At 47.1% G+C, this 24,622-nt stretch overlaps 2 protein-coding genes across 2 annotated transcripts in view; one reads left to right on the top strand and one right to left on the bottom strand.

Moving 5' to 3' along the window:
• The window catches only part of CCDC63 (coiled-coil domain containing 63), a 33,611-nt gene extending 23,758 nt beyond the window's left edge, over nucleotides 1–9,853 (top strand). Inside the window, 3 exon segments of the mRNA XM_030860931.2 lie at nucleotides 3,774–3,966; nucleotides 7,132–7,335; nucleotides 9,708–9,853. Of these exon segments, the coding sequence (XP_030716791.2) occupies nucleotides 3,774–3,966; nucleotides 7,132–7,335; nucleotides 9,708–9,853 (543 nt within the window).
• Nucleotides 9,854–12,019: 2,166 nt separating this feature from the next.
• On the bottom strand, nucleotides 12,020–20,135 carry MYL2 (myosin light chain 2). Its single transcript, XM_030860933.3, has 7 exons — nucleotides 20,103–20,135; nucleotides 18,743–18,832; nucleotides 16,183–16,258; nucleotides 14,918–15,022; nucleotides 13,937–14,015; nucleotides 13,790–13,838; nucleotides 12,020–12,118 (listed from the first exon to the last, which is right to left on the bottom strand). The coding sequence occupies exons 1-7, from the start codon at nucleotides 20,103–20,105 to the stop codon at nucleotides 12,020–12,022; spliced, it is 501 nt and encodes a 166-aa protein (XP_030716793.3). The 5' UTR covers nucleotides 20,106–20,135.
• Nucleotides 20,136–24,622: the final 4,487 nt, after the last annotated feature.

The following is a 24,622-nucleotide window of genomic DNA, read 5'->3' as shown; positions in this document are numbered from 1 at the left end:
TGTCTGCCCCATGACTATCTACTGGCCTGGGTCATGTCTTGACATGTCCCGACCTTTTGTTACAGGCAGCCTCTGCTACAGATCTTGCTGCAGAATTTTGTCCCTGAGGCTCTCTTTGTCCATTTTAAAGACTCTCCCACTTCAGGGAACCTATCTCAGGCCCTTGTGCCTATAATTTCATCCCAGGCTGGTAAATTCCAGACAGATCTCTGCCTCAGTCTTTTATTCTCTCTCCCCCTTGTCCTGGCTGTGGCCTGTTCTCAATCAATAATAGTAATTACAAACATTTCCTGAGCCATTACTACATACTAGGCACTGGGCTAAGTGCTTTGCTTGCATTATCTCATTTAATCCTCACAACAGCTCTATGAGGTAGGTGGTATGATCTATTTTACAGATGAGGAAACTGAGGTTCAGGGAAGTAATCGCCAACATCATGGAGCTGGGATACTGCATGAGCTTTGCATTGCATTCAGCTGCTAATAATAGGGACCCAAAATAACAGTGGCCTAAGCAATAGAAGTTTATTTACTTTGTTAAAACATAAATCTGGAGATAAACACTTCAGGGCTGGTCATTATGTCATCAGTAACCCAGCCTTCTCCTTTCAGTTTTTCCATCTTTAGTGTGTGGCTTACATTCTCAAGGATGCCTCATGGTTGTATTATGGCTGCCAATGGCCCACCCATCACATACACATTCCAAGCAGAGAGAAAGTAGGGAAGGAAAAAAAGGCCTTGCTAATTGAGTTAGTCAGCTTAAAAGTTTTTTCCCTGAATTCTCAGCCAGTGACTTCTGTATCTATGTCTCACTGGCCATCCCTATTGCAAAGGAGGGTTGGAGATATAACTTTTAACCGGCACATTGCCACCCCAAATACAATCAGCATTTTGCTATTAAGGTATAAGGGGAGAATGGATAGCAAATGTCTGGCAAAGATATGACCAGAGAGTTTGACTGCAAAGCCCTGTTCTAATCCAGTAGTTCCTGGCCCAGGAACTACAATCCTTGGTCATTTCCCTTCCTTTCTCTGTGGCTTATTTCTACTCTTGGCATGCAGGTGGCAGAAAGGGTTGGCCATGCCATTCTCTCATGCGCCACTGGAGGGCAGCAAAGCACCTCTCAGGCTCAGCAACCTCTCCCAGGACTCGGGGATGGGGAATGTAGACTTGCAGGCAGGGCCCAAGTTCAAGGAGACTCTCCTTAAGTTGGACACATGCTTGGGGTCCCACATCCTCGGCTTTGAGCCATCCAGTGTCCAAATGCTTCCTTGGGGTTGGGACTTGTGCTGTTCTGCCTCTTGGGGTTTTGAAGGCCTAAAGGGGGACACAGTTTGGGAAGGCTGACCAGGCAACCCCAAGCATCTCCCCCTGAAGACCTCTGCCTGAAGCCCTCCAGCAGCTCTTTGTTCCTTTGGCTTTAGTAGGAACTCCTGGAACCTCTTTTCAAATGCAAATACTCTAAGCAAGAGAATTTGTCTTAATAGCAATGGGCTCACTTAGAACCCACTTTTCTTACCCCCCTGCTAAAGATCGCTTCCATCTCCTCTACTCTTGGAACCTTTCCACTTAACTTCCATTTCATCCTCCCCTCTGGGAGAAGTGGTGAGACCAGTCCTTTAATGGGAGGGTTTTGCATAGGAGTTAAGCAACCAGGCCCTGGGAACAAATGCTTGGGTATGACTCCCAGAAGAGTTGCTTCCTGGCTGTGTGACTTTGAGAAAGTGACTTAACCTCTCTGAGGCTCTGTGTCTCACCTGTAAAGTGGGGATTAAAAATTGTACTCACTTTGTAGGGCCGTGAAGATTGAATAAGATACTGCAATGTACACGCTTGGCACAGTGCAGGGCAGAGAGCAATAAACATAGCTATCATTATTGTTGTTGTTTATCCTGTAAGTCAATAAAACCTCAAATCACCATCATCTTGTTACCAAATAATTGTCCAAATAAAGAGTTGTGCCCATGGTCAGGTATTAGACAACTCAATACAGAGGAGCTAAACACAAGTTCACTTTTCTTCTCTGACCTCAATATTCCTCATCTGAAAACTGGGGCAGTTGTGAGGATAAGTTAAGATGATGTGTGTAATATGCCTGGAACATTTTAGGTGCTGGACATGTGTTGTCACTGTCACATCAGGCTTTAAGAAATGTTTTTAATCATGTGATCTTTTTTTTTTTTTGGCTATGCCGCGCAGCTTGTAGAATCTTAGTTCCGTGACCAGGGATTGAACTCATGCCCTCTGCAGTGGAAGCACAGAGTCCTAACCACCGGACCACCAGGGAATTCTCAACCATGTGATCTTTTAATGCACCTTTAGAATGAGGGGGGGCTCTTGCTGTCATATGAGGAAATGCAGCCCTGGGAACTGAATATTCCAGTGTTTGGGATGGAGGAAGCTGCCTGGTGTGGTGGTTGAGAGACAGTTCAAACCATGGCTTCCCTCTCCTGGCTGTATTCCTTAGAGCCTCAGTTTCCTCACCTGGAAAATGGGGGTGTGAATAGGGCCCTTTGGGATCCTTATTTGGAATGGTCTGTACGGAGCTGGTGGGAACAGGGCCCAGTTCACCTTTGCAAGCTGAGAACTCAGAGTGACAGGCAGGAAGCCACTGAAGCACTCATCCCAGAGCAGCGATTCTCAGTCTGGGCTGCAAGTCAGAATCACCTCGGAGGCTTTAAAATTCCTGATGCCTAGGCTGCATCCCAGACCAAGATGTCTAAATCTCTGAGGCTGGAGTTTGGGCAGCAAATGTTTAAATACTCCCACGTGATACCAATATGAAGCCAAAATTGTGATCCAGTGGACTCACAGAAGTTCTCAAATTTTATCATGCATCAGGATCACCTGCATTAAATACAGATTGCCAGGCCCACCCCCAGAGCCTCTGATTCATTCCGTCTGGACTGGATCCCAGGAATCTGCATTTCTAACAAGTTCCCTGGTGAAACTGATGCTGCTTGTCCTGGAACCCCACTTTGAGAACCACTGTGCTCTAATGTGATTTAAACTGAGTGGTGAAATTGGTTTGTTGGATTGCACCAGCATTTAAAAATAACAAGAGGGCTTCCCTGGTGGCGCGGTGGTTGAGAGTCCGCCTGCTGATGCGGGGGGCACAGGTTCGTGCCGCGGTCCTGGAGGATCCCATGTGCCACGGAGTGGCTGGACCTGTGGGCCATGGCCGCTGGGCCTGTGAGGCCACAGCGGTGAGAGGCCCGCGTACCGCAAAAAAAAAAAAAAAAAAAAACAAGATAGAATAGAACAGAACAGAATGGAAAATACTAGAACACACAATAAGAATATGATTTGTGAATCTATAATTTCATTTGATTAGATAAATATATAAAAATACACGTATATAAGTATTGGGCTGCAATGTAAAATATATTCCTTCCTGTGGGCCATTTTTAAAAAATGAGTCACCAGCTTTTTAAAAATAATGTAATCCAGTACACATGTAGACACACATACACATATGTAAGTAAACAAAACTTACATTAAACAATAACTACGCTCACTACCTGCAATGCATGTTAGTATTTTCTCTTCCTTTCTTTTCTGATCATTTTATTTCATTTTTTAAAAAAATGTGGGTTGAGGCCAATTTAATGATTAAATTGATCTCGCACCCCTTTAGAGGTTTGCAGACCTGCACTTTGGAGATCCTGGCTCCAGAGGGTCCTAAATCCTCATCGCCAGCAAAAGCTTTCATGTGAGGGCTGAGCCCAGGGTGATGACCTGGCTGACCTGGATGGGAATTGGGGTCTGCCACAGGAGAAACTAAAGAAGACCATGGAGCAGGCAGATATGTATGAGAACAACTACAAGGAGATCAACAAGACCTTGGAGTATCTCAAGAACTCGGTTGAGAATCTGTTTAAGAAGGTAAATTGTGATGCCACCAAGATCCTGGTGCAGTTAGGGGAGACAGGGAAAATCACTGATACCAACCTCCCACAGTACTTTGGTGAGTCGAGCTGGGGTAGCAACCTTTTCCAGAGATTTCTATGACCAGACCCAAGGACTTGTTCTTTTGGAGGTAGTGAGCCTGGTGGTGAAGCATATGGGCACTAAAGCCAGCTTGGTTGGGTTCAAATCTTGGTTCTACTCTTACTAGCTGTGTGACTTTGGGCAACTTTCTGAACCTCTCTGTGCTTTAGTTTTTTCATCCAAAAAAATATTGGGAGGATTAAATAAAAGAGTAGTTCTTAGAGAAATAGTACATGATCATCTCAATAGATGCAGAAGGAAGTATTTGACATAATTCAACATCCATTCATGATAAAAACTCTCAACAAACTAGAACTAGAAGGAAACTTTCTTACCTGATAAAGGGCATCTACAAAAACACCTACAGCTAACCTCATACTTAATGGTGAAAAAACTGAATGTTTTTCTTCTAAGATCAGGAACAAGGCAAAGATGTTTGCTCTCGCAACTCCTATTCAATATTGTGTTGGTGGTCCTCGATAAGGAAATAAGGCGATAAAAAGTAATGAAAGGCATTTAGATTGGAAAAGAAGAAATAAAGGGCTCAGAGCAGTGCCTGGCATGTAGCAAATGCCTATTAACTATAACACACATTTCTAGGCATAGGCCTTGAACTCAGGATAGAGAGGGAGGATGCACCTACAGAGATCATGACAATTTAGAATGAATGGCTTCCACTACTCTTAGAATAAAATGTAAGGCTCTTAATACAATCTGTTTTTGAGAGGTTCCCAAGACACCTCCCTCCCACCAGTTTCAGTGATTCACTAGGAGGGCTCCTGGATTCAGCATATAGTCATATTCATGGCCCTGATTTATTATAGCAAAAGGATACAAAGCAAAATCAGCAAAGGAAAAAGGGGCTTGGGGTGAAGTCTGGAGGAAACCAGGAGCAAGGTTCCTCTTCCAGTGGGTTCACACAGAATGAGCTTAATTCCTCCAGCAATGGGTTGTGACAACACAAGTGAAATGTTGTCAACCAGAGAAACTCACTGGATACTCATTGCCCAGGGTTTGGATTGGGGGCTCATCATATAGGCACCTCCAGCATGACACATACCCAAATTCCAGACTCCCAGAAAGAATAGTGAGTATTCAGCATAAATCACATTTTTTATACCACAGTTTAAATATGATGAGCCACTCTTTTAACAGTTAATGGTAGTGGGGACCTTCCTGAAATGCAAATTCCCTGATGCTATCCAAGGGCCAATCTGGTAAGCAGCCCTTTCTAAGAGCAGTCAGGCTTTGCTGCGTTAACTCTTTCTTACCCACAGCCTATCAGGTTCTTTATAGCCTGGCCCCTACTTACATTTTTCATCATCTCTTGTCCTGCTCTCACTCCTTTCTCACCACATTCAGCCACAGTGCTCTCCTCTCTGTATTTTCTTTTTTTTTTTTTTTTGCGGTACGCGGGCCTCTCACTGTTGTGGCCTCTCCCGCTGCGGAGCACAGGCTCCGGACGCGCAGGCTCAGCGGCCATGGCTCATGGGCCCAGCCGCTCCGCGGCATGTGGGATCTTCCCGGACCGGGGCACAAACCCGTGTCCCCTGCATCGGCAGGCGGACTCTCAACCACTGCGCCACCAGGGAAGCCCCTCCTCTCTGTATTTTCAAATCCCTCCCCCAACTCATCCCCGCCACAGGGCCTTTGCATGGGCTGTTCCTGGGATACTCATCCCATGCCCAGTTCCTCCTCATTCTCAGATCTCAGTTTAAATGCCCTCCCTCCAGCAAGGCCTCCCTCTGCTGCCCCATATGAAGCTGGTCCTCCCCTACCCACTATTATTCACTCTTACAGCAGTCCTATTATTTAATACTCACCCAGTTTGTCTCTATGTACAGGTAATTCTCATTATCTGCATCTATGAGGTTCTTGAGATCCAATAGCAAGGTTCAGATGCAAATCTTTTTGGTTCCTGACTTTCAGAGAGAATAGAAACGGTATGGGTTGTGTGAGTTTTTTTCAAAAAAATTATCCAGATCCAGTAGTTACTGAATTCAGATAATAGGCATCTGGATAGTGAGGGATACGTGTATTTATTTGCTGAACTTGCCTTTCTCTCCGTCCCCCCATTCATACTGAAGCTTATGTGCTTCATCAGGACAGGGACTGCACCTCTGTTATTGTTTATCGTCATTTTGTTTTTCTTCCATGCACTGTAGCACCATGCCTGGCATGATAGGCATCCAATAATAATTTGTGGAATGAATGAATAAATGAATGAATGAATTATTCTGGTGACTCCATGAGGCTATGAAACACGGTGGGAAGGGCAGCTCCCTCAAACTCAGAGACAGCACTGAGGAAAAAACCATAGTTTAAGGCAGAGCTTGCCCAGGGCTCCCAATTTTTAGTGTAACCCAGTGTTCCTCAATCTTCTTTTCATTATTGTCCCCTAAGGAGCCTTTTTATATTTTTATTTAATTAAAAGTTTTTTTAAAAAAATAAAATTATTTATTTATTTTTGGCTGTGTTGGGTCTTTGTTGCTGCACGCGGGCTCTCTCTAGTTGTGGAGAACAGGGGCTACTCTTCGTTGTAGTGTGCGGGCTTCTCATTGCTGTGGCTTCTCTTGTTGCAGAGCACTGGCTCTAGGTGTGCGGGTGTCAGTAGTTGCAGTGTGTGGGCTCAGTAGTTGTGGCTCGCGAGCTCTAGAGTTCAGGCTCAGTAGTTGTGCCGTATGGACTTAGTTGCTCTGCGACATGTGGGATCTTCCCGGACCAGGGCTCGAACCCATGTTCCCTGCCTTGGCAGGAGGATTCTCAACCACTGTGCCACCAGGGAAGCCCTAAGGAGCCTTTTTAGACATTCTTTTCCCAACTGCTCCGCCTTGTGGAATTTTAATACAGTTCATATACCATATAACTGTTTATGTCTTGTATGTATATCTGTACTTTATATATTAAAGAGTCAGATTATTTTTGCTTCTCAAGAACCAAATTGTGCCCTCTAGGGAACGTGTGATGTAACCCAAGAGAAAGCCTTGTCTATAGGAGCTCATGACCTGCTCCACTTCCTGTTGCTACCATTCATCTCCAGCAGGAGGCGCAACCTCTAGCCCCCCCACCCCCACCCCCGCCCCCACCTCCCCGGGACTCCGGTCTCCCAGCAGCCCTCTTGGTTCTGTTTATTTTTTTCCAGCCATCATTGAAAAGAAGACCAACGACCTGCTGCTGTTAGAATCCTACAAGCGGATCATGGAAATGGAAGTGGCGGAGATGGACGTCCCACCACCCTTCATCAACCCCTTCTGGGGTGGCTCTGCCCTCCTCAAGCCTGCAGAACCCATCAAGGTCATCCCCCCCGTGCTCGGGGCTGATCCCTTTAGTGACAGGTTGGATGGAGGTGAGTTCTTTCTTCCCGGACTTCTCTTTCTACTGCTCAATGACTCAGCCACAGATTCTGAAGTTTAGTTATCCTGGGTACTTTAAAAAAATTGCAACAACTTTGTGACCATTTGATGAACCTTAAAATGTGTAAAATTTCCAGGTTGTCAAGTTATGGGCACAGGAGATTTCCTGATCCTGGCTCCCACCTTCACCCTATGCTCTTGAGACTCGCTCCTCCATCTGTGACCTCCTTTCCTCAGCCCCATCCACATCCCCCAACCCCGTGGTTGAAGTGCCCGAGATGGTTCACGCCAGAGCTGAACTGTGGCCCTGCGGGCGCCTGCACGTTGATCTTTGCTTTTGGAGGCTGAAGCTCATGATACTCCCCCTCGTGGGGGTCTGCCCTTCTCTCCGAAGGTGGGGATATAATCGGCCCCACATAGTTTTTGGAGGGCAGTTTGGCAACACGTTCGGGAAGTCTGAGAAATGGTTATGTTACTGAGCCAGTTTCGGTTTTTGCGATATGCAGCAAGCCAAACGCTGAGAGTGGAGGGTTGCAGCTGAGAGGGGGCGTTATTCACAAGGCAGCGAAGCGAGGAGATGAGATGGGAGAACAAACATCCAAAATCCACCTCCCTGAAAGCAAGGGGCTCGGGTATTTATGGGATAAAGAATAAAGAAGCAGGGTGGTCCGAGGTGTGGGGAGTGTGAGGAAAGGCAATTGGAAAACGGTGCGGTAATCGGGGTTCTGTGCCGGTGTAACTAAGCTGTGGGCCTCTGCACGTTCAAGAGGTCATCCAGTGACACTCGCACGTGCCCAGTTAAAGGATTGGTGGTTCCTTCCAGTGTTAACCAGCTCACCTAGAACTAGACATAGCTGAATCCAAGCTCCTGGAAAACAGCTCAGGCAAACACATTGTTTAGGCTAAATGCTGCTTGGAGGACAAGCAAGTCTTTTGTAGCAATAATTAAAACGACCTTGCTTAGTGAAGGCAGGTTACAGGTGAAATGGGGTTGACTAATGATTACCTACGGTTTCAGATACACATGTTGAGTCTGTAATCTCACTTGTGGGGATTGGTCCTTCAAAGAAAAACTTATTCGAGGGTTAAAGATGGAAGTAGGAGGGTGATTGAACTGGAAATGACTGAAATGCTCACCCGTTAGAGATTGGTTAAATAAGTTATAGTTCACCCATGCATGCCATGGAATACTATGCAGCCACTAAAAAGAATGCAGTGGGCTGACATGAACTGACATGTATATATGGCATCTAGTGGCCAGGGATGCTGCTAAAAATCGTGCAGTGTACAGGACAGCCCTTCACAACCTGATTTATAATAAAGGGAGGGGGAGAGAGAGAGAAGGAAGGAGGAGGAGGAGGAGGCAGAGGAAGGGAAGGAGGAAGTTATCTTGATGATACATATAAAAACGAAGAGGATGTATACTGCTGACTTACAGTGGGTATTTCTGGGTGGTGGTTTGCAGAGAACTTTGCATTTCTAAGTTAATTCTGTATTGCTTAGAATTTTCTTTAAAATGACCTTGCATGACTTGAGTAATCAGAGGAAAAAAATTGGTATTTTGAAAAGCTGCCCCTCTTCTGTGAGCAACGTTTCAATTGTGCAGGTGTGCCAAGGAGGGAGGGAGGGGATGGCCAACAGGCGCTCATGCACAGGTGCACAGGTGTACACACATCTCCTGTTTGATTTATTCAAGGCACCTGAGACTTAGCAGGAGTGAAAACTGGGGCTGATGTCAGCCACCTTAGCACAGCTTCCCTTGGCCCTTTGAGTGCTTAAAGGAGGAGGGTGGCAGGGCACAGCTGTTGAGAACACTGTCCTCACAAGGTCAGGAATGTACAGATGTTGTCTTATTTCCGTTCAAGGGAATGTTGATAAACATTAGGTTCTCTTAGCCCACTAGCCTCTATGGCTTGTATGTGTGAATTAGAAGAGGCAAGCCCCTCTGGGCAGATTAATTAGGAAAAGGAGCCCCTGATGGGTAGACATGGCTTGGCAATCAAGTGGGGGGCTGGATTTCAGCCCTGTAGAAACAGGTGTCTTTGTGCAATCTACATCCTGAGCAGCGGCACGTGGTTACCCTATCTCCTTGATACTAAACCAAACTCATTTTTACATCCTCATCTTGGAGAAAAAAACAGTTATTGTCTGGCCATCCCTGAGCAGTACATCTCTGCCTGTCCTCCCCCTCCCTGGACTTTGAGAATTTTTACACTCCAACCCCCAGCACTATGGAGGGACACCAAACCAGGCTTGGATATCCTTGAACAGGGCAGAGAGGCACTGTCCCTGGGAAGGAAGCCCACCCCCTGCTGTGCTGGGTTTGATTTCCAAATTCCTCACACTAGTCCCATCTTTGGCACAGTGGACCAACCCCTGGACCACAGCAGCCTTCGGCAAATGGTGCTCAGCCACTACACTGCAAGAGAGTCTAGAAACAGGGATTTACACATGGACAGCGTGCCTGAAAAGGGGGACGATCTGAGGCCCAAGAAGAAGTTAACAGTCTGAGGTGGACATGGCCATGTTTGTACCATAACCAGAGAGAGTAAATGTTTTGTTCCGTAACCCCGGTGCCTCTTCACATTCATTACTAAGAGACTGGGGTGCTGGAGCCACCCCAGGATGGGGTAGAGGAGCAGGAGGGTCGAGTTCCAAAGCCAGCAAGGGGACAAGAGTGGTGTGAGGTCACCACAGCTAGGAGCCAAAATACTGATTTCACGTCCTGGAACCACATGTGGTGCGGCAGACGCTCACAGGTGGGAACCAGGAGCCTTGGAGGCTGTGTGTGTGTGTGTGTGTGTGTGTGTGTGTGGTGTGGATGAGTGTGTCACTGTGGAGCTGTGTCCAGAGTGTCTTGCCCAGAAACACAGACTCCACTCGAGCGCTCTGGGCTGGGGCCTCTCCCGGGCCTGGCCGTGTCTCTGTAGGAGCCCCAGGTCACAGGTTCCGGACGTGGGGGATATGGGTTGTTGTAGGGTTTGGATCATGATGGGTCATCATGGCGTGGGGGGCCCCTGAGTCCCTGCCTTCCCAGCTTGCTGTTGGCTTTGAAAGGGACCCCCCTTCCCAGCAAGTGATGTCATTGGAGCTGACCCTGAGCTCCTCCTCTGGGGGCTCTGGTGTTGTTCTTGAACCTTGAAGACTCGCTCCAGTTCTGACTCCTTCAACCACCTGGACCCCCTCATACCCCCTGGTCGACCCCAGCTGCCACTCCCACTCCCAGTTTCAGCCCTTTGTTTCCATCACATCATTCGCTTTGGCTGTGTCCTGGGTTCTTGGGGTTCTCTTGAAAACTTAGAGTGCCCGGCATCCACTCCCCTTTCTTCCTAAAACGCATTTGGATTTTCCTTTCGGGAACGGCCCCTCCCATCCTCAGGCCATGTGGTTTGGAAGGGGCTGGTTTCAACCCCAACACAAGAGTTAATTGTGTGACCAAGTTTGCCAGTCAGAGCACTACACCTGTTTCAGAGTTAGTTCAGGTATCCCATAGGCCCTGTTCTGGGATTTGTGTGGAGCTGGGAGAGAGGGAGGTGCCTTCTTTCCACTAGGATTGCTGTGGGGATAGACAAGAGCTAAGAACTGCTGGTGACCGTTCTGTCACCACTGGGAGCAGAGCAACATGAAAGAAAGCAGAGCAGTGGAGAGGCCTCCTCAGGTTCTGTTGGTACTGTTTGAGCTCCTGGATGCAGCTGTGCCTGAAGCCCTCAGACTTCTCAGTTATGTGAACTCATTTGTCTCCTAAGTTGGGATTCTTGCAGCCAAAACAGACCTCAGTGTTTCAACAATGATTTTGATCACTCATAATCAAGAGTCAACTCACACCTAGGCCTAGTTCCTAGACCCCAGGCAGGGTCAGAAGTCATTATCTATGTATGTCTGTGTCCCTCCCCTAATTTGCCAGGAGAGAAATACAGACAACTTCTACTTTATATGAAATTAGAAATTAACCTCTTACAGTTAATGGATGTGATTTTTTGGCAGTGTGCATGTGAGGCCTCTTCTTCTTAACTTATCCCGGGGCCTAAACACATCTATGGGAGAAGCACTCCAGTGGCATCCTAAAGGAAAGTACACCGGGGAAGCTAGGCTCTACCAGTGCTCGAACTCTTTGAAAGAAAGGTTTGTGGTCCTCTGGTTAGCATTCCAGTAAAATGTGGACTTTCATAGAAATAGTCCTGAGTGGCTGTGAAGGTCTATTTTTTTTTTTCCTGGCCACGCTGTGCAGCCTGCGGGATCTTAGTTCCCCGACCAAGGATGGAACCCGTGGCCCTGCAGTGGAAGCATGGAGTCTTAACCACTGGACTACCAGGGAAGTCCCTGAAGGTCTATCTTACAGAGTCACTAAGATTCAATAATAATGACAGCAGGGCCATCACTAGCTCATACACCACCTTCATGGGAACTAGCAAAGGGTCTTCCATACTCAAGGACACACCATAAACAAATACACAACCTCCTGTTTATTTGAACATGGCCTCTGGATGGATTTCCATCTGCTGGCTGTGTGGCCACATGGTATCTCTAAGGCACCCAGGCTGTGAAGAAGATGGAGGTAGATAAATGAGGCGGCCACACAGCCAACAGGCCAGGGGCAGGGGTGGTGGCATTACTGGGCAAGGTGAGAAGAGGGCAGGGACGCCCCCCCATCCACCCACCCAAAGGCAGTCCCCTCCCTTAGTCCTTCTCTTCTCCATGGGTGATGATGTGCACCAGGTTCTTATAGTCCAAGTTGCCAGTCACATCAGGGGGGAAGGCGGCAAACATCTGGTCGATCTGCAACGAACCAGCAAGACATGCTGAGGACATGGGGAGGGGCAGTGGAGGGGGGAGGGCTGTGTGCAGGGCGGCCCGAGTGGAGAGGCAGCTGGGGGCCTGGAGGACATGGGTTGCGTTGGACATATCCCTCCGTGCCCTCCTGCTTCCTTGCCCTTTGTAGCTCTTCCACAGGTGCCAACCCCAAGGGCCATCCAGCAGGGATGTTCCCGGGAACCAACCTGCGATGGGGAAAGAAGGGATCACAAACTCAAGTGTGCAAAGGGGCAGGCAGGTTATGTAGGGGAGCAAGGTGGGCCTGGTGGGGACTGTGGCTAAATGGAGACTAGTCCATCTACAGAGATCACAACTGCTCAGGGCCAGTTAATGTGTCCACATGGGCAAGGAGGTCAGACTCTTTGAGGGAAACTAGAAATTAAATATTTTAGAATGTGCAATTTCTACATTTAAAAAGTATTGGCTAGTTATGTTTTTTTTAATTTGGGGTTAATAATAGATAACATTTATATTGCTTTTATCACATATCAGCACTTTATACATGTGAACTCATTTAATCCTCACAGTGTACTATGAAGTAGATTCTATTATTGTCCCCACTTTACAGATGAGGAAATTGAGGCACAGTGAGGTTAAGGAGCTTGTCCAAAGTCCCAAAGCCTGGTGAGAGTTGAAAGGCAGACTCTTTCAACTGCTTGAGTTTTGAGGGGGAGATCCAAATAAAATTTTTAGTAAAATGTGAAACTTTATGGAACCAGGCCAGAGAGGCTATAAGGGACTATTTTATTTTATTTATTTTTTATTTTTTTGCAGTACGCGGGCCTCTCACTGTTGTGGCCTCTCCCGTTGCGGAGCACAGGCTCCGGGTGTGCAGGCTCAGCGGCCATGGCTCACAGGCCCAGCCGCTCCACGGCATGTGGGATCTTCCCGGACCGGGGCACGAACCCGTGTCCCCTGCATCGGCAGGTGGACTCTCAACCACCGTGCCACCAGGGAAGCCCGGGACTATTTTAAATAGACTCATTAAGGTTCATTAGTAACGTTGACAAGGCAGTTGCTTGTTTATACAGGGCCTTCGGTGAATTAGCAATAGTGCCCCTTCTTCCAGGCACATTACTGCCACCTGCCAGAAAAAGTCATATATTCTGATTTCTAAAAAGTTATAATAAGACACTTTACTGCCATCTGCTGGAAAACTATTGCAACAAATAAATACTCTGCAGTATATATTATTAAGGGCATCCAGGAGGATTGTTCAGTGTATAACCTACACGACTGTATGTGGTGACCCTGCATGCCACCTTCGCTTCATCAGGAAATTGATACTCTCACCAGGTATCCATGCATTATGAGGAAGACAGAACCTGGAGTCAGACAGACCTAGGTTTGAATCCAGGCCCCGGCATTTCTCATTAGTGTTGTCCTTTCAGTCAAAGCAAAGTGACTTTGCTTCCCTGAGCCTCAGTTTCCCCATCTGTAAAATGACGATAATACTAGTCCCTACCTCACAGGGTGATTGACAGAGTGAAATGAGATAGGGGCTTAGTAAACAAGAGCAGATTCTCTCTCAGTGTGGGGTCAGGGGTGTTTTATATAAGAGAGTCTGGAGAGGGAGTCCCCAGAAGGGTGAGGCCAGGAACTGAGGTGCAGAGAGTGTCCGAAGGGCCCGGTTACCTCCTCCTTGGAAAACCTCTCCGCCTGCGTGGTCAGCATCTCCTGTATGCTGCAGAGAGAGAAAAGCAGGTATTGCAGCCGGCTGTGTGGAGAGGGCTGGGGGGAGAAGCAAGGAACCCCAGGTCTTCCCCCACAGATCCCACTCACTAATCAGCCCTGAGCACCCCTTTGCCTTCAGGGTCAAACACTTTGAACGCGTTGAGAATGGTCTCCTCGGGGTCTGCCCCTGAAACAGAAAACAGAGTTAAAATGTGCCATGGGTGGCTGGGAACCTCTGGTAAGGAGGAGAGGTCCTGTTGCCTCCTGAGCACTGAGCCTTGGCGTTTTGAAAGAGTGGGCTGAGAATCCAGTTCTTTCTATCTTTTTTTGTTTCTTTTTGGCTGTGTTGGGTCTTCGTTGCCGTGAGCGGGCTTTCTATAGTTGTGTCGAGCAGGGGCTACTCTTTGTTGCGGTGCACAGGCTTCTCATTGTGGTGGCTTCTCTTGTTGCAGAGCACAGGCTCAGTAGTTGTGGCTTGCGGGCTCTAGAGTGCAGGCTCAGCAGTTGTGGCACATGTGCTTAGTTGCTCCACAGCATGTGGGATCTTCTCGGACAAGGGATCGAACCTGTGTCCCCTGCATTGGCAGGCGGGTTCTTAACCACTGCGCCACCAGGGAAGTCCTGAGAATCCAGTTATTTCTGAGGAAGCCCAAGGTCAAGCATGGATCTAGGCTTAGAAAGACTCGGATTCAAATTCTGACTCCAGCATTTGGTAGTTGTGTGGCTGCAGGCAAGAGACTGTCTGTCTCTGAGCTTCAGTTCCCCATCTGTAGACTGGGATAAGAATAGAAACTATCTCCTAGATGCTATTAAATAAGGTGATGCATATAATGTGTTTAAAGTGCTTAGCATGAGGTCTGGATCAGGGTAAGCCTTGGAGCACTGTTAACTTCTGTTTTTATTGTTTTTTCTTCCCCCTGACGTTACTCTGCCTTCATGTGCCAACCCCAACATGTTCTCCCAGTGCTTTAATTGATGCCCAAAGATGAAGACACATAAAGACAGACAGACATACACAGATGCACAGAGACACATATACACAGATATACATATACACACATAGATGCACAGATATACACATGAACTTACCCTTAAGTTTCTCCCCAAACATCTGTAGGAACACAGTAAAGTTAATTGGACCTGGAGCCTCCTTGAGCATTTCATCAATTTCCTCATTTTTCACATTCACACGCCCTAGGGCAGGAGACACACACTTAGTAACTCCAAGCTGGGACAGAAACAGCTGTCAGGACACTGGCATTTGCCCTTGTAATCCTACTTCAAGGAATCTTGTCTAGAAATAATCAGAGACGGAGTGGATGGGGCCAAAGATTCACGTGAGAAGATGTTCTCAAAAGTGTTATTTATAAAAGTCAGACAACTGGAAACAACCCAAAGAGGGTTTAGTTACTTTTTAAAATAGTGCCTTCAGAACCTGGAACAATTTATACAGATGTTTTAATATTTTACTCAATGGGAAATGCTTGTATTATAAATTAGCCCTTGTTACTTGGAGGTGGGAGAGACATCAGAATTACCTGAGGGAACTTTTTCAAATTATACCTGCTATAACCCATACAGCCTTGGAGATTCTGATGTACCTGCTCTAGCCACTGCCACAGGCCGTATAGTAAGTACCTTTGTGTAAGTTAGAAAAAGCCGCCCCAACTTAAGATAGTTTATGTTTTAAATGTAAAAGTCTACAGTGGCTACAAATATGAATAGTACTCTGTATAATTGCTCACTACACAACCTGCACAGCTGTTCATGGCCCTGAGTTCTGGGGTTAGGAGTCGAGGAGCGGTTAGTGGTGGCAGGTTGAACACTTATATTTTGAAACAGCTCCATGTACTCATCCTCATCTTCCTGAGATGTTAAATTTTAAAAGCTGAATCCAAAATAGAATGATTCCAGCTATTAAACACACACGTGCACGCATGCTCACGCACACGCACGCGCGTGCGCGCGCACACACACACACACACACACACACACACACGAGATGCCTAGAAAAAAACTTAGAGGCTGAGATGTTAACAGTGGAATGTGGCCTAATGGCCAACGTTGTTTCCTCTTTATACTTTTCTGAGTTTTCCAAGTTTTCTATTGTAAACTGCCATTGCATTCAAATCCACACAAAAATTAATTTGAAAGAAAAATAAGACACATGTGAAGACACTCAAAGACTAAAACACTTCTTTCCTATCCTCTGAACTTTGCCTTGAAAACAAATCTTGGTTGAGCTGTTTCTTTGGAAAATGACAAGCTCTTGACCTTTTTGATGGCCCCACCTCCTGCCCCTCACGGGAGTGGGATAAGGAGACCCTCCTGCAGGTGTTGGTGGGGCGACGTACCAAGAGCAGCAAAGGTGTCCCTCAGATCGTTCTTGTCTATGAAGCCATCCCTGTTCTGGTCCATGATGGTGAAGGCCTGTGAAAGGGAGGTGGTTGTCTGGTCAGCCCGAGAGAAATTGGGGGGAGGAGCCCTAGAGGTTATGCCAAGGGCTGGGGGCAGTGGGACTCTGGGGTTTTCAAGGCACATCGAAGGACATTAGATCAAGAATCAAAGATCTGAAACAGTCTAGCAGTTCCTCAAAATGTTAGGCCTAGAGTTACTGTAGGACCCAGCAATTCTACTCTTCGGTGTGTTCCTAAGAGAAATGAGAACATATGTCCACACAGACACCTGTAGGTGAATGTCCACAGCAGCACTATTCACAACAGCCCCAAACTGGAAACAACCCACATGTCCATCAACTGATGAGTGAATAAACAAAATGTGGTCTCTCCCCATGATGGAATATCATTCAGCAATAAAAAGAAGGAAATTCTGACACATGCTACAACATGGATGAACCTTGAAACATGATGCTGAAAGAAGCCAGACACAAAAGGCCACATAGTATATGACTCCATTTCTATGAAGCTTCCAGAACAGGCAAATCCATAGAGACAGAAAATAGATCCGTGGTTGTCAGGGGCTGGGGGGGCGGGAGAAATGGGGAGTGACTGCTAATGGGTATGAGGTTTCTTTTGGGGGCGATGAAAATGTTCTAAAATTAGACAGTGATGATGGTTGCAAAATTCTGTGACTATATTAAATAACCACTGAATTGTACAGTTTAAAAAGGTGACTACATGGTACGTGAATTATATCTTTATAAAGCTGTTATTGAAAAACAAAACTAAGTTAAAAACTGGAGTCTGTCTCCGCCAGCTCGCAAGCCCGCATTATCTGTAAAACAGAGCCAGTAATCTTTCCCAGCTGGCTCCAGAGAGACTCTAAGAGCTTTGTGAACGCCCAGGTAATTTACAAATGATGTATTATATCTGTGTTTTTTTAGTTCTTTTAGCAACTGGTTCCTGAAAGTATTTGCATCCCCAGGTCATACCCCCAGCAGCTGATCTCATTCCAGAGGTTGGGACAGAGTGAGGGAGAAGGGAGGGTGTAGTCTTCTCCATGGAAGGGGACTATTTCAAGTTCAGATATGATATTTCATCCCAGGAATTCCTCTTTCTCTGGCAGCTTATGGGCCACGGCGTTCCTGTGATCTGAATGTTGGTGCGGACAGCACGGGCCAGTCTTCATGTCCCATTGGAAGCCCCAAACAGTTTCCCCTTTTATATAAAACAGTGTCCTCTCCATCATAGCTTTAACGTATTTTCCTCTGAAGGGCCAGGTGAGAATGTGGATGACTCAGTGTGAGCCATCAGGACTGCTGGAAAATTAATTCAGTTTATCCTTCTGAGTCTGCGGCAGTGGCTTAATTTTGCCTAATTGGTACTTAGGTTTGCTTACTAAGGCACATGCGCATAGACTGTGATAGGGTTTCAGACCCGGCTAGCATCCAACAACTGAGGACTGTAAAAATTAAAATCTAAGATACTCTCAGACATCTCTCAGATTGACAAAAATAACTTCTGAGACGTTAACGCCCTATGTTGATGAAGATGTGGCGGCAAAGGCACTTTCTCCTCTTGGTGCTGATGGGAGTCAGAATGATCACAGCATTTCTGGAGGGCAACTTGGACCAGTGGTTATACTTGGTTTTAGTTCCTTTTTTAAAAAGTTCCTTCGATCCAGCTGTTCTGCTTTTAGGAATTTACCCCAAGGAAATAACCAGAGATACAAGCAAAGATGTGTTATTTATAATAGTACAACATTCTGTGTATAACATCCAACCATAGGAAGCAGTTTAAATAAATTATGGAAAATGTTGGTGCCGAATTGCTCAAAGAAAAACAGCAGGTACTGATTAGTGTGCTTTGTTTAACAAATGTGTACATATTTTGGGTTGGCCAAAAAGTTCGTTTGTGTTTTTCCATAAGATCTTATGGAAGAAAATGAAAGAACATTTTGGCCAACCCAATGTATAACAAAAATCACTGGAAGGGTGAATACCAAAATGTTAACTGATTATCTCTGGGTAGTAGAACTGTAGGTCAGGTCTTTTTTTTTTTTTTTTGTGGTACGCGGGCCTCTCACTGTTGTGGCCTCTCCTGTTGCGGAGCACAGGCTCCGGACGCGCAGGCTCAGCGGCCATGGCTCATGGGCCTAGCCGCTCCGCGGCATGTGGGATCTTCCTGGACCGGGGCACGAACCCTTGTCGCCTGCATCGGCAGGTGGACTCTCAACCAGTGCGCCACCAGGGAAGCCCAGTCAGGTCATTTTTATTCTTTGTGCATTTCTGAAATTCTTTCTTACATTTTCAACAAGACACATGCTTTACTTTGAGCAGCAAAAGTTAATTTCTTTAAGTCATTCACACACACATTCAGACCGAATTTGGGGTTTTGGGGGAAGATAAAGACAACCTAACTGAGAGGTCCTTGCAGGGAGTATGGAACGAGGGAAGGGCTCTTTCTAGCGTGTGAGAATCTCCACCCAGGCGTATGATTCCACAGCTGTACCCACCTCCTTAAATTCCTGGATCTGGCTCTGTTCAAACATGGAGAACACGTTGGAATTGGCACCCTCTGGTCTCTTCTTGGCTTTCTTAGGTGACTAGGGTGTAAAAAAGCATCGATTAAAAAAAGTCAGAGGCTGGGAATTAGAAGACTAGGTCAGGTGTCATCTCTGGGTGAGCCTCAGCTACGTATCTGTGAAATGGGGGTATGGTGCCCATACTCATCTCAAAATGGCGATGCTGGAAAGATAAAAGGACATGGAATAAGGTTTCTCAAAAGCACCCCAGTTCTGGTGGATGGTAAAAGACTGTGGATCTTGCAGCAGCTCCTTTGCAAACTAGCGGAGGTAGAGGTCTGTCTCCGGGGATGGAGGCCAGGCTTTCGGATCAGCCCCAGCAGGACCCAGCTGCTTTTGTTTCGATGCATTTCACAAAAAGTTCAGTAATGCACAGAAGGAGAATTGATTGGAGGCGAAAAAGAGCCAGGCTCACTAAACCATGAGGAATGCGAGATGAAATGACACATTTTCAGGGTGTTAAAACCCAACTGCTCTGTCCCCCTCAATTTTCTCTTGATCCAAATGGCAGCAAAATCTCCTCTCTAAATGTTCTGTCCTCGCACCGTGCAAACAGAGCAGAGAAGAGCGAGTTAACATTTCCCCACCCGCTTCTGACTTGAGTTACAGCAAACGCTTGAACACTGCATATGTTATTGCATTTAATCCTCATAACTGCTCTGTCAAGTGGATGCTATTATTACCATCGCCATTTTACGGGGAGGCAACCGAAGCTCAGAGAGGTTGGGTCATGTACCCAAGGTCACACAGTCACAGAAAGGCAGAGCTGGTATTGAACTTGGGCAGACTGACTCCAGAGTCTGTGCCCCTAACCACAGTCCTACACTGACCCTGATTTGGGGGCTTCCTGCTTCAGGAGGGGGACACCTAACCAAAAACATAGGGAGAAAGGTTTTAAATTTGCAAGTTCAAAAGGTGAAAACAAAAAAGATTCTTTTCCCCAAATGCCTGAACAAGAGAAAAGAATTACAATTTGATCCTTAAAAGTGTTCAATCCCATTTTGCAAGCCCTGGGCATTATTGATTCCTCGAGAGGTCAGTAGACAAGCCATAAAAAGGCCAACTCTCTTATTTTGTTTTTGCGAGTACCCGGGAGCTGCTGTTATTTGTGGCTTATCGGGGCATTGATTGGGGTTCCTCTGTGTGCACACAGCGAGTAGTGCTTTTTCCACCAGGGTCTGGGGCCCCAGAAAGCTGCCTTTCTCCCCCTCCCCTTTCGTCCTTTGCTTGTAGGTGGTGTCCTCACCTCGCCGCCCAGCATCACTTACCTCTGGGGGCCCTTGATACTCACCATGGTGGAAAGGACACAGCACTGCTCCCCCAGAAGAATCCCACAGGCTGCCCAGCTCTCCTCAGCCCAGGAACAATAAATACTTCCTCCCCAAGTTTAAAAATAACCCCATGACCACTTTTGGCAGTAGTAGGTGAGGCGGACACCACCTAAGGCCCCCCCACCCCCACCCCATGCCGTTCTTCTGAAGTAAGGGCAGCTCACTCGCCACCCAGTGACACGTGAGACCCAAAAAGGCATTCAAGGTTAAATAGACTGGCGGCTGGTGCATGGGGAGAGATGTGGCTCACTTTCTGCAGCGCTTGGGTGGTCAGCACTTGTGCTTGTCTGTTTTGAGAAGGAAAATGGCGGGGAGGGAAACTGTTAAAATTCTCTAACATTATCAGGCATGGGTCCCACCTCAGGGTCTTTGTACCTGCAGTCTCCTCTGCCTGGAATGCTTTTCTGTCAGATATCTGCAAGCCTCCCTTCCTCACCTCCTTCAGGTCTTTGCTCAAACGTCACCTTCTCAGTGAGACCTCCCTACCACCCTATTTAAAATAGCCGTTTAGCCCTGCCCTGCAGAGACCTTTCTCTGCTTTGTTTTTCTCCCCAGCATTTACCACTTTCTAACATACCGTGCAATTCACTTATTTTGTTCACTGTCAGTGGACAGCTCCGGAGGGTGGGTCCTCTTTATTTTCCTCACCACTCTATCCCTGGCTCCAACCTCGTGACTGGCAGGCACACAGCAGCTGCTCAATGAGTATGTGTTAATTGACTGAAGAAATAACAGCTCTCGGGCTTCCCTGGTGGCACAGTGGTTAAGAACCTGCCTGCCAATGTGGGGACACGGGTTCGAGCCCTGGTCCAAGAAGATCCCACATGCCACAGAGCAGCTAAGCCCATGCGCCACAACTACTGAGCCTGTGCTCTAGAGCCTGCGAGCCACAATTACTGAGCCTGTGTGCCACAACTAGTGAAGCCCGTGTGCCTAGAGCCCGTGCTCCACAACAAGACAAGCCACCGCAATGAGAAGCCCGCACACCGCAATGAAAAGTAGCCCCCGCTCGCTGCAATTAGAGAAAGCCCACGTGCAACAATGAAGACCCAACACAGCCAAAAATAAAGAGAGGGAGGGAGGAAGGAAGGAAGGAAGGAAGGAAGAAATAACAGCTCTCATGGAGTGCCTGTGTACACGTCTCTTGTTCCAATTTAAATTTATAATCACTCTGTGTGGTAGAGACCACCTTATTTTCAGTGTCCCCATTTCACAGATGAGTAAACTGAGGCCGAGAGGCAAAATGAGCTGCCTGGAATCAGGCAGTGAAGTTGGGAGTGGATCTGAGGCTCATTTGCCTCCAGAGTCCAAGCTCTTAAAGGGCCTTGGGAAAGGCCATTTGCTCTCAGAACGCCAAGCACTGTGGTTGTTAATCTCCCTCAGGATGGTTTTCCTCCTGTGGCCTCACAGGCAGCCTTGGGATCCAAGGAGTGAGAAGTCAGGGCTTGGAATCAAGTCATGGCCTTGTTTAGTGGCCATGGGTGACGGGCTCCAGAGTCCACGCCTCTAAGAAGCAGAACATTCTCTCAGCTGTCCTGTCCCTGGTGGTGTGGCCCCAGGGCCGATGGCTGGGCCAGTGGTCACCCCCTCTGTGGAGCCTGCTTTGCGCCATGCACGGGGCTAGTGTGGGAGACTGCCGCCGAGTGACAAACTCCACACCCTTATGACGCTGTGTGCAACGGGTAGATGGATAAAAATAAACAAATGCATAACCCAGAGAATTTCAGGTAGTGACACATATTACAGAGAGATGAGATAGAGAGGTGGGTAGTGCCGGGCGGTAGTACCGAGCAGAGACTGGGGGAGAGTGCTTCTGGCCACAGGATGGCAAAAGCCTCAGAGGAGGATGGATTGGGAATCTTTGAGGAGCAGAAGGACCATGTGACTGGAGCTGAGTGTGGGCCAGGGCACAAAGTGAGGCGAGCAAGGTGGGCAGGGCAGATCACGTGGTATGGCCTTGGGATTTCATTCCAGAAGCAAGGGGAGTTCCCAGCAGGGAGACCCTTTGGCTAACCAGCCCCCGGGCTGCCCATGCCAGGGACAATCTGATTTGGGGGCAAGGCCAGCAGGCAGCACCCTGGAATGAGATCCTATCAACCAAATCAATCTACAAATATGTGCTCAGTTACTCTGATGTGCTGAAACCTTTGTGGATGTTGCTGGAGAAAACTGGAAGATCCTTGACCCCCAGGAATGAACAAAGTAGTTAATAAACAAGTAACACAGACTTTGCTTTCCTTGCCAAGGGCCTGAGTAGGGATTGTTAGAACATTTTCATTCAACCTTAGGCAGTTTGAGGCGATGGAGTGGAGTGATTGAGCCCTCAGGCTTGGAAGTCAGACAAAATTGCATTTGAACTGGTGGGCTCTGTGTGACCTTGGGCAAGTGACTTTACCTCTCTGAGCACATAAAGAAAACCTTCCTTTTGAGATTTTCCAGAGGGTGAGTGGCGGTGAGGCCCAGGCAGGTCCTCATTAAATGGCAGTGATCACTCACTTCCTTTCTCAGGTGAAAAAAAATGTTCAATTTTGGGGGTGCAAACCCAAGAATCATTTATGGCCATGACCAAAAAAAACGGTGTGAGTTTTTACCTCTCTAACATGGGTTAGAATTACCCAGGAACCTCTTCTAACAGAATCTTTAATAACAAAAAATGTGTTTTCCTGTATGGGTACAGGCACAGGTACACACACTTGAGTGGGCACCTGCATCCACACACACGCACACACATGCCCACACGTCTGTGTGCGGACCAAAACACACCCATGCACTCGTGCACATACACAGAGGCACATATTATACACAGACTTATGCACACTTATACACACATGCACGTGCACACAGACAGGTCAAAAAGAGCTTTTCTCTGACAACACCAGAATAAATGTTTCCCTAGCTAATAGGCACACCATGGATTTTTGTTAAAACGCTTGTGCGAGCAGTCAGTAGCTATAAATGACCAAGCGAAAAGGTTGTTGCAGCCATAGCGGATGTGTAGAATGCATGGTGAGGGCGGAGGATCCCTGGTTCAGGGGTGAGGATGGGCTCAGGCCCTCCAGAGGTAGGTGGTGCCCCTGAAGGGCATCCGTATAGCTGGGCCCTCTGAGAACATATTTTATTCAACTGAACCTTTAGGAGAAGGTGCTGGGGGGAGAGTTCTGGCTCCATAGCCAGAGGTGTGGCGTCTCAATCAGGGTAATAAGTCTCTCAGGGCCTCAGTTTCCTCATCTGGAAAATGGAGACCATAATAGTACACAAACCCCCATAAGGCTGTTGAGAGGATTAAGTGAGATTGCGTATGTCAGGGAAATTCTGGGATCATGTGGCCTGAGTAGGGCATGGAGTCACATGGCTGCCAGAACTTGGGCCCACAGGCTGGGTTAGACCTTAGGCTCTGTTGTTGGAGACCCAAATACCCACTCTGGTCAATGAGCTGGGCCAGCATTGGGGAGTCCCCCAGAGCCCTGGGACAAGGCCCTGGGAGTGGCAATCCGGGAAGACTTGGGGTTTGGGTCTATGTAGACATTCAGGGGTACGATTCAGCATCAACCTCAACCTGCACCGGGGGAGGGAGCTTCGTGGGTGGTCTGAGGCCTCTCTATCCTCGAGGCTGGCTTGGCTAAGGCACCTTGCCTAGGAACACAGTCCCAATGGGCCTGAGAGCTTTCTACTGCTGGTGGGATTCATACAGCTAAGAAGTGTCCAGCAACCAGACCTAAGTTCCATGCAGCCGAAGAGAAAAATAACTGCCCACCTGAACAGAAGTCAGAGAGAAGAACATTGGGCAGAACAATCAGAATAGCAAATTCTAGAACAATCAGAAAACAAACCTAGTGGATTCGTTTCTTACTGCAGCTATAAAAATATTGCCATAAATTTGGTAGCTTAAAAGAGCACTAATTTATTAATCTCACAGTTCTGGAGGTCAGAAATTGAAAATGCAGGGCTGCATTCCTTCTGGAGGCTCTAGTGGAGAATCCATACTTGCCTTTTCCAGCTTCTAACACCTGCCCACACTCCTTGGCTTGTGGATGCATCACTCCAGTCTCTTGACTTCAACCTCTCTGATCCTCTTGGCTCCTTTCTGTCTTCTGAGGACCCCTATGATTACACTGGGCCCACCTGGATAATCGAGAGTAATCTCCCCACATCCAGATTCTTAGTCACATCTTCAAAGTCCCCTTTGCTATGTAAGGTAGCATATTCACAGGTTCCAAGGATTTGGGCATGGACGTTTCTGGAGAGTTTTATACTGCCCCCCACATCTAGTGAGCACAGGAGGAAACAGAGCAACAGCTGAGTAATATTAATTACAACAATAAAATTTAAGTGTATTAAAATTCATGGAACTGTACACGAAAAAAGGTCAATTTTATTGAATGGTAATTTAAAAAATTACCCACTGACAATTTTTTTAAAAGGCGTGAGGAGAGGGAAAAAATATAAGTAGTGCAAATAGATGTACACTATTTTAAAGCAA

The sequence above is a fragment of the Globicephala melas genome, chromosome 13 (assembly GCF_963455315.2).
Source record: "Globicephala melas chromosome 13, mGloMel1.2, whole genome shotgun sequence".
Classification (NCBI taxonomy): Eukaryota; Metazoa; Chordata; class Mammalia; order Artiodactyla; family Delphinidae; genus Globicephala; species Globicephala melas.
The sequence above is the reverse complement of the archived record's forward strand: the minus strand, read 5'-3'. Positions and strand labels throughout refer to the sequence as shown.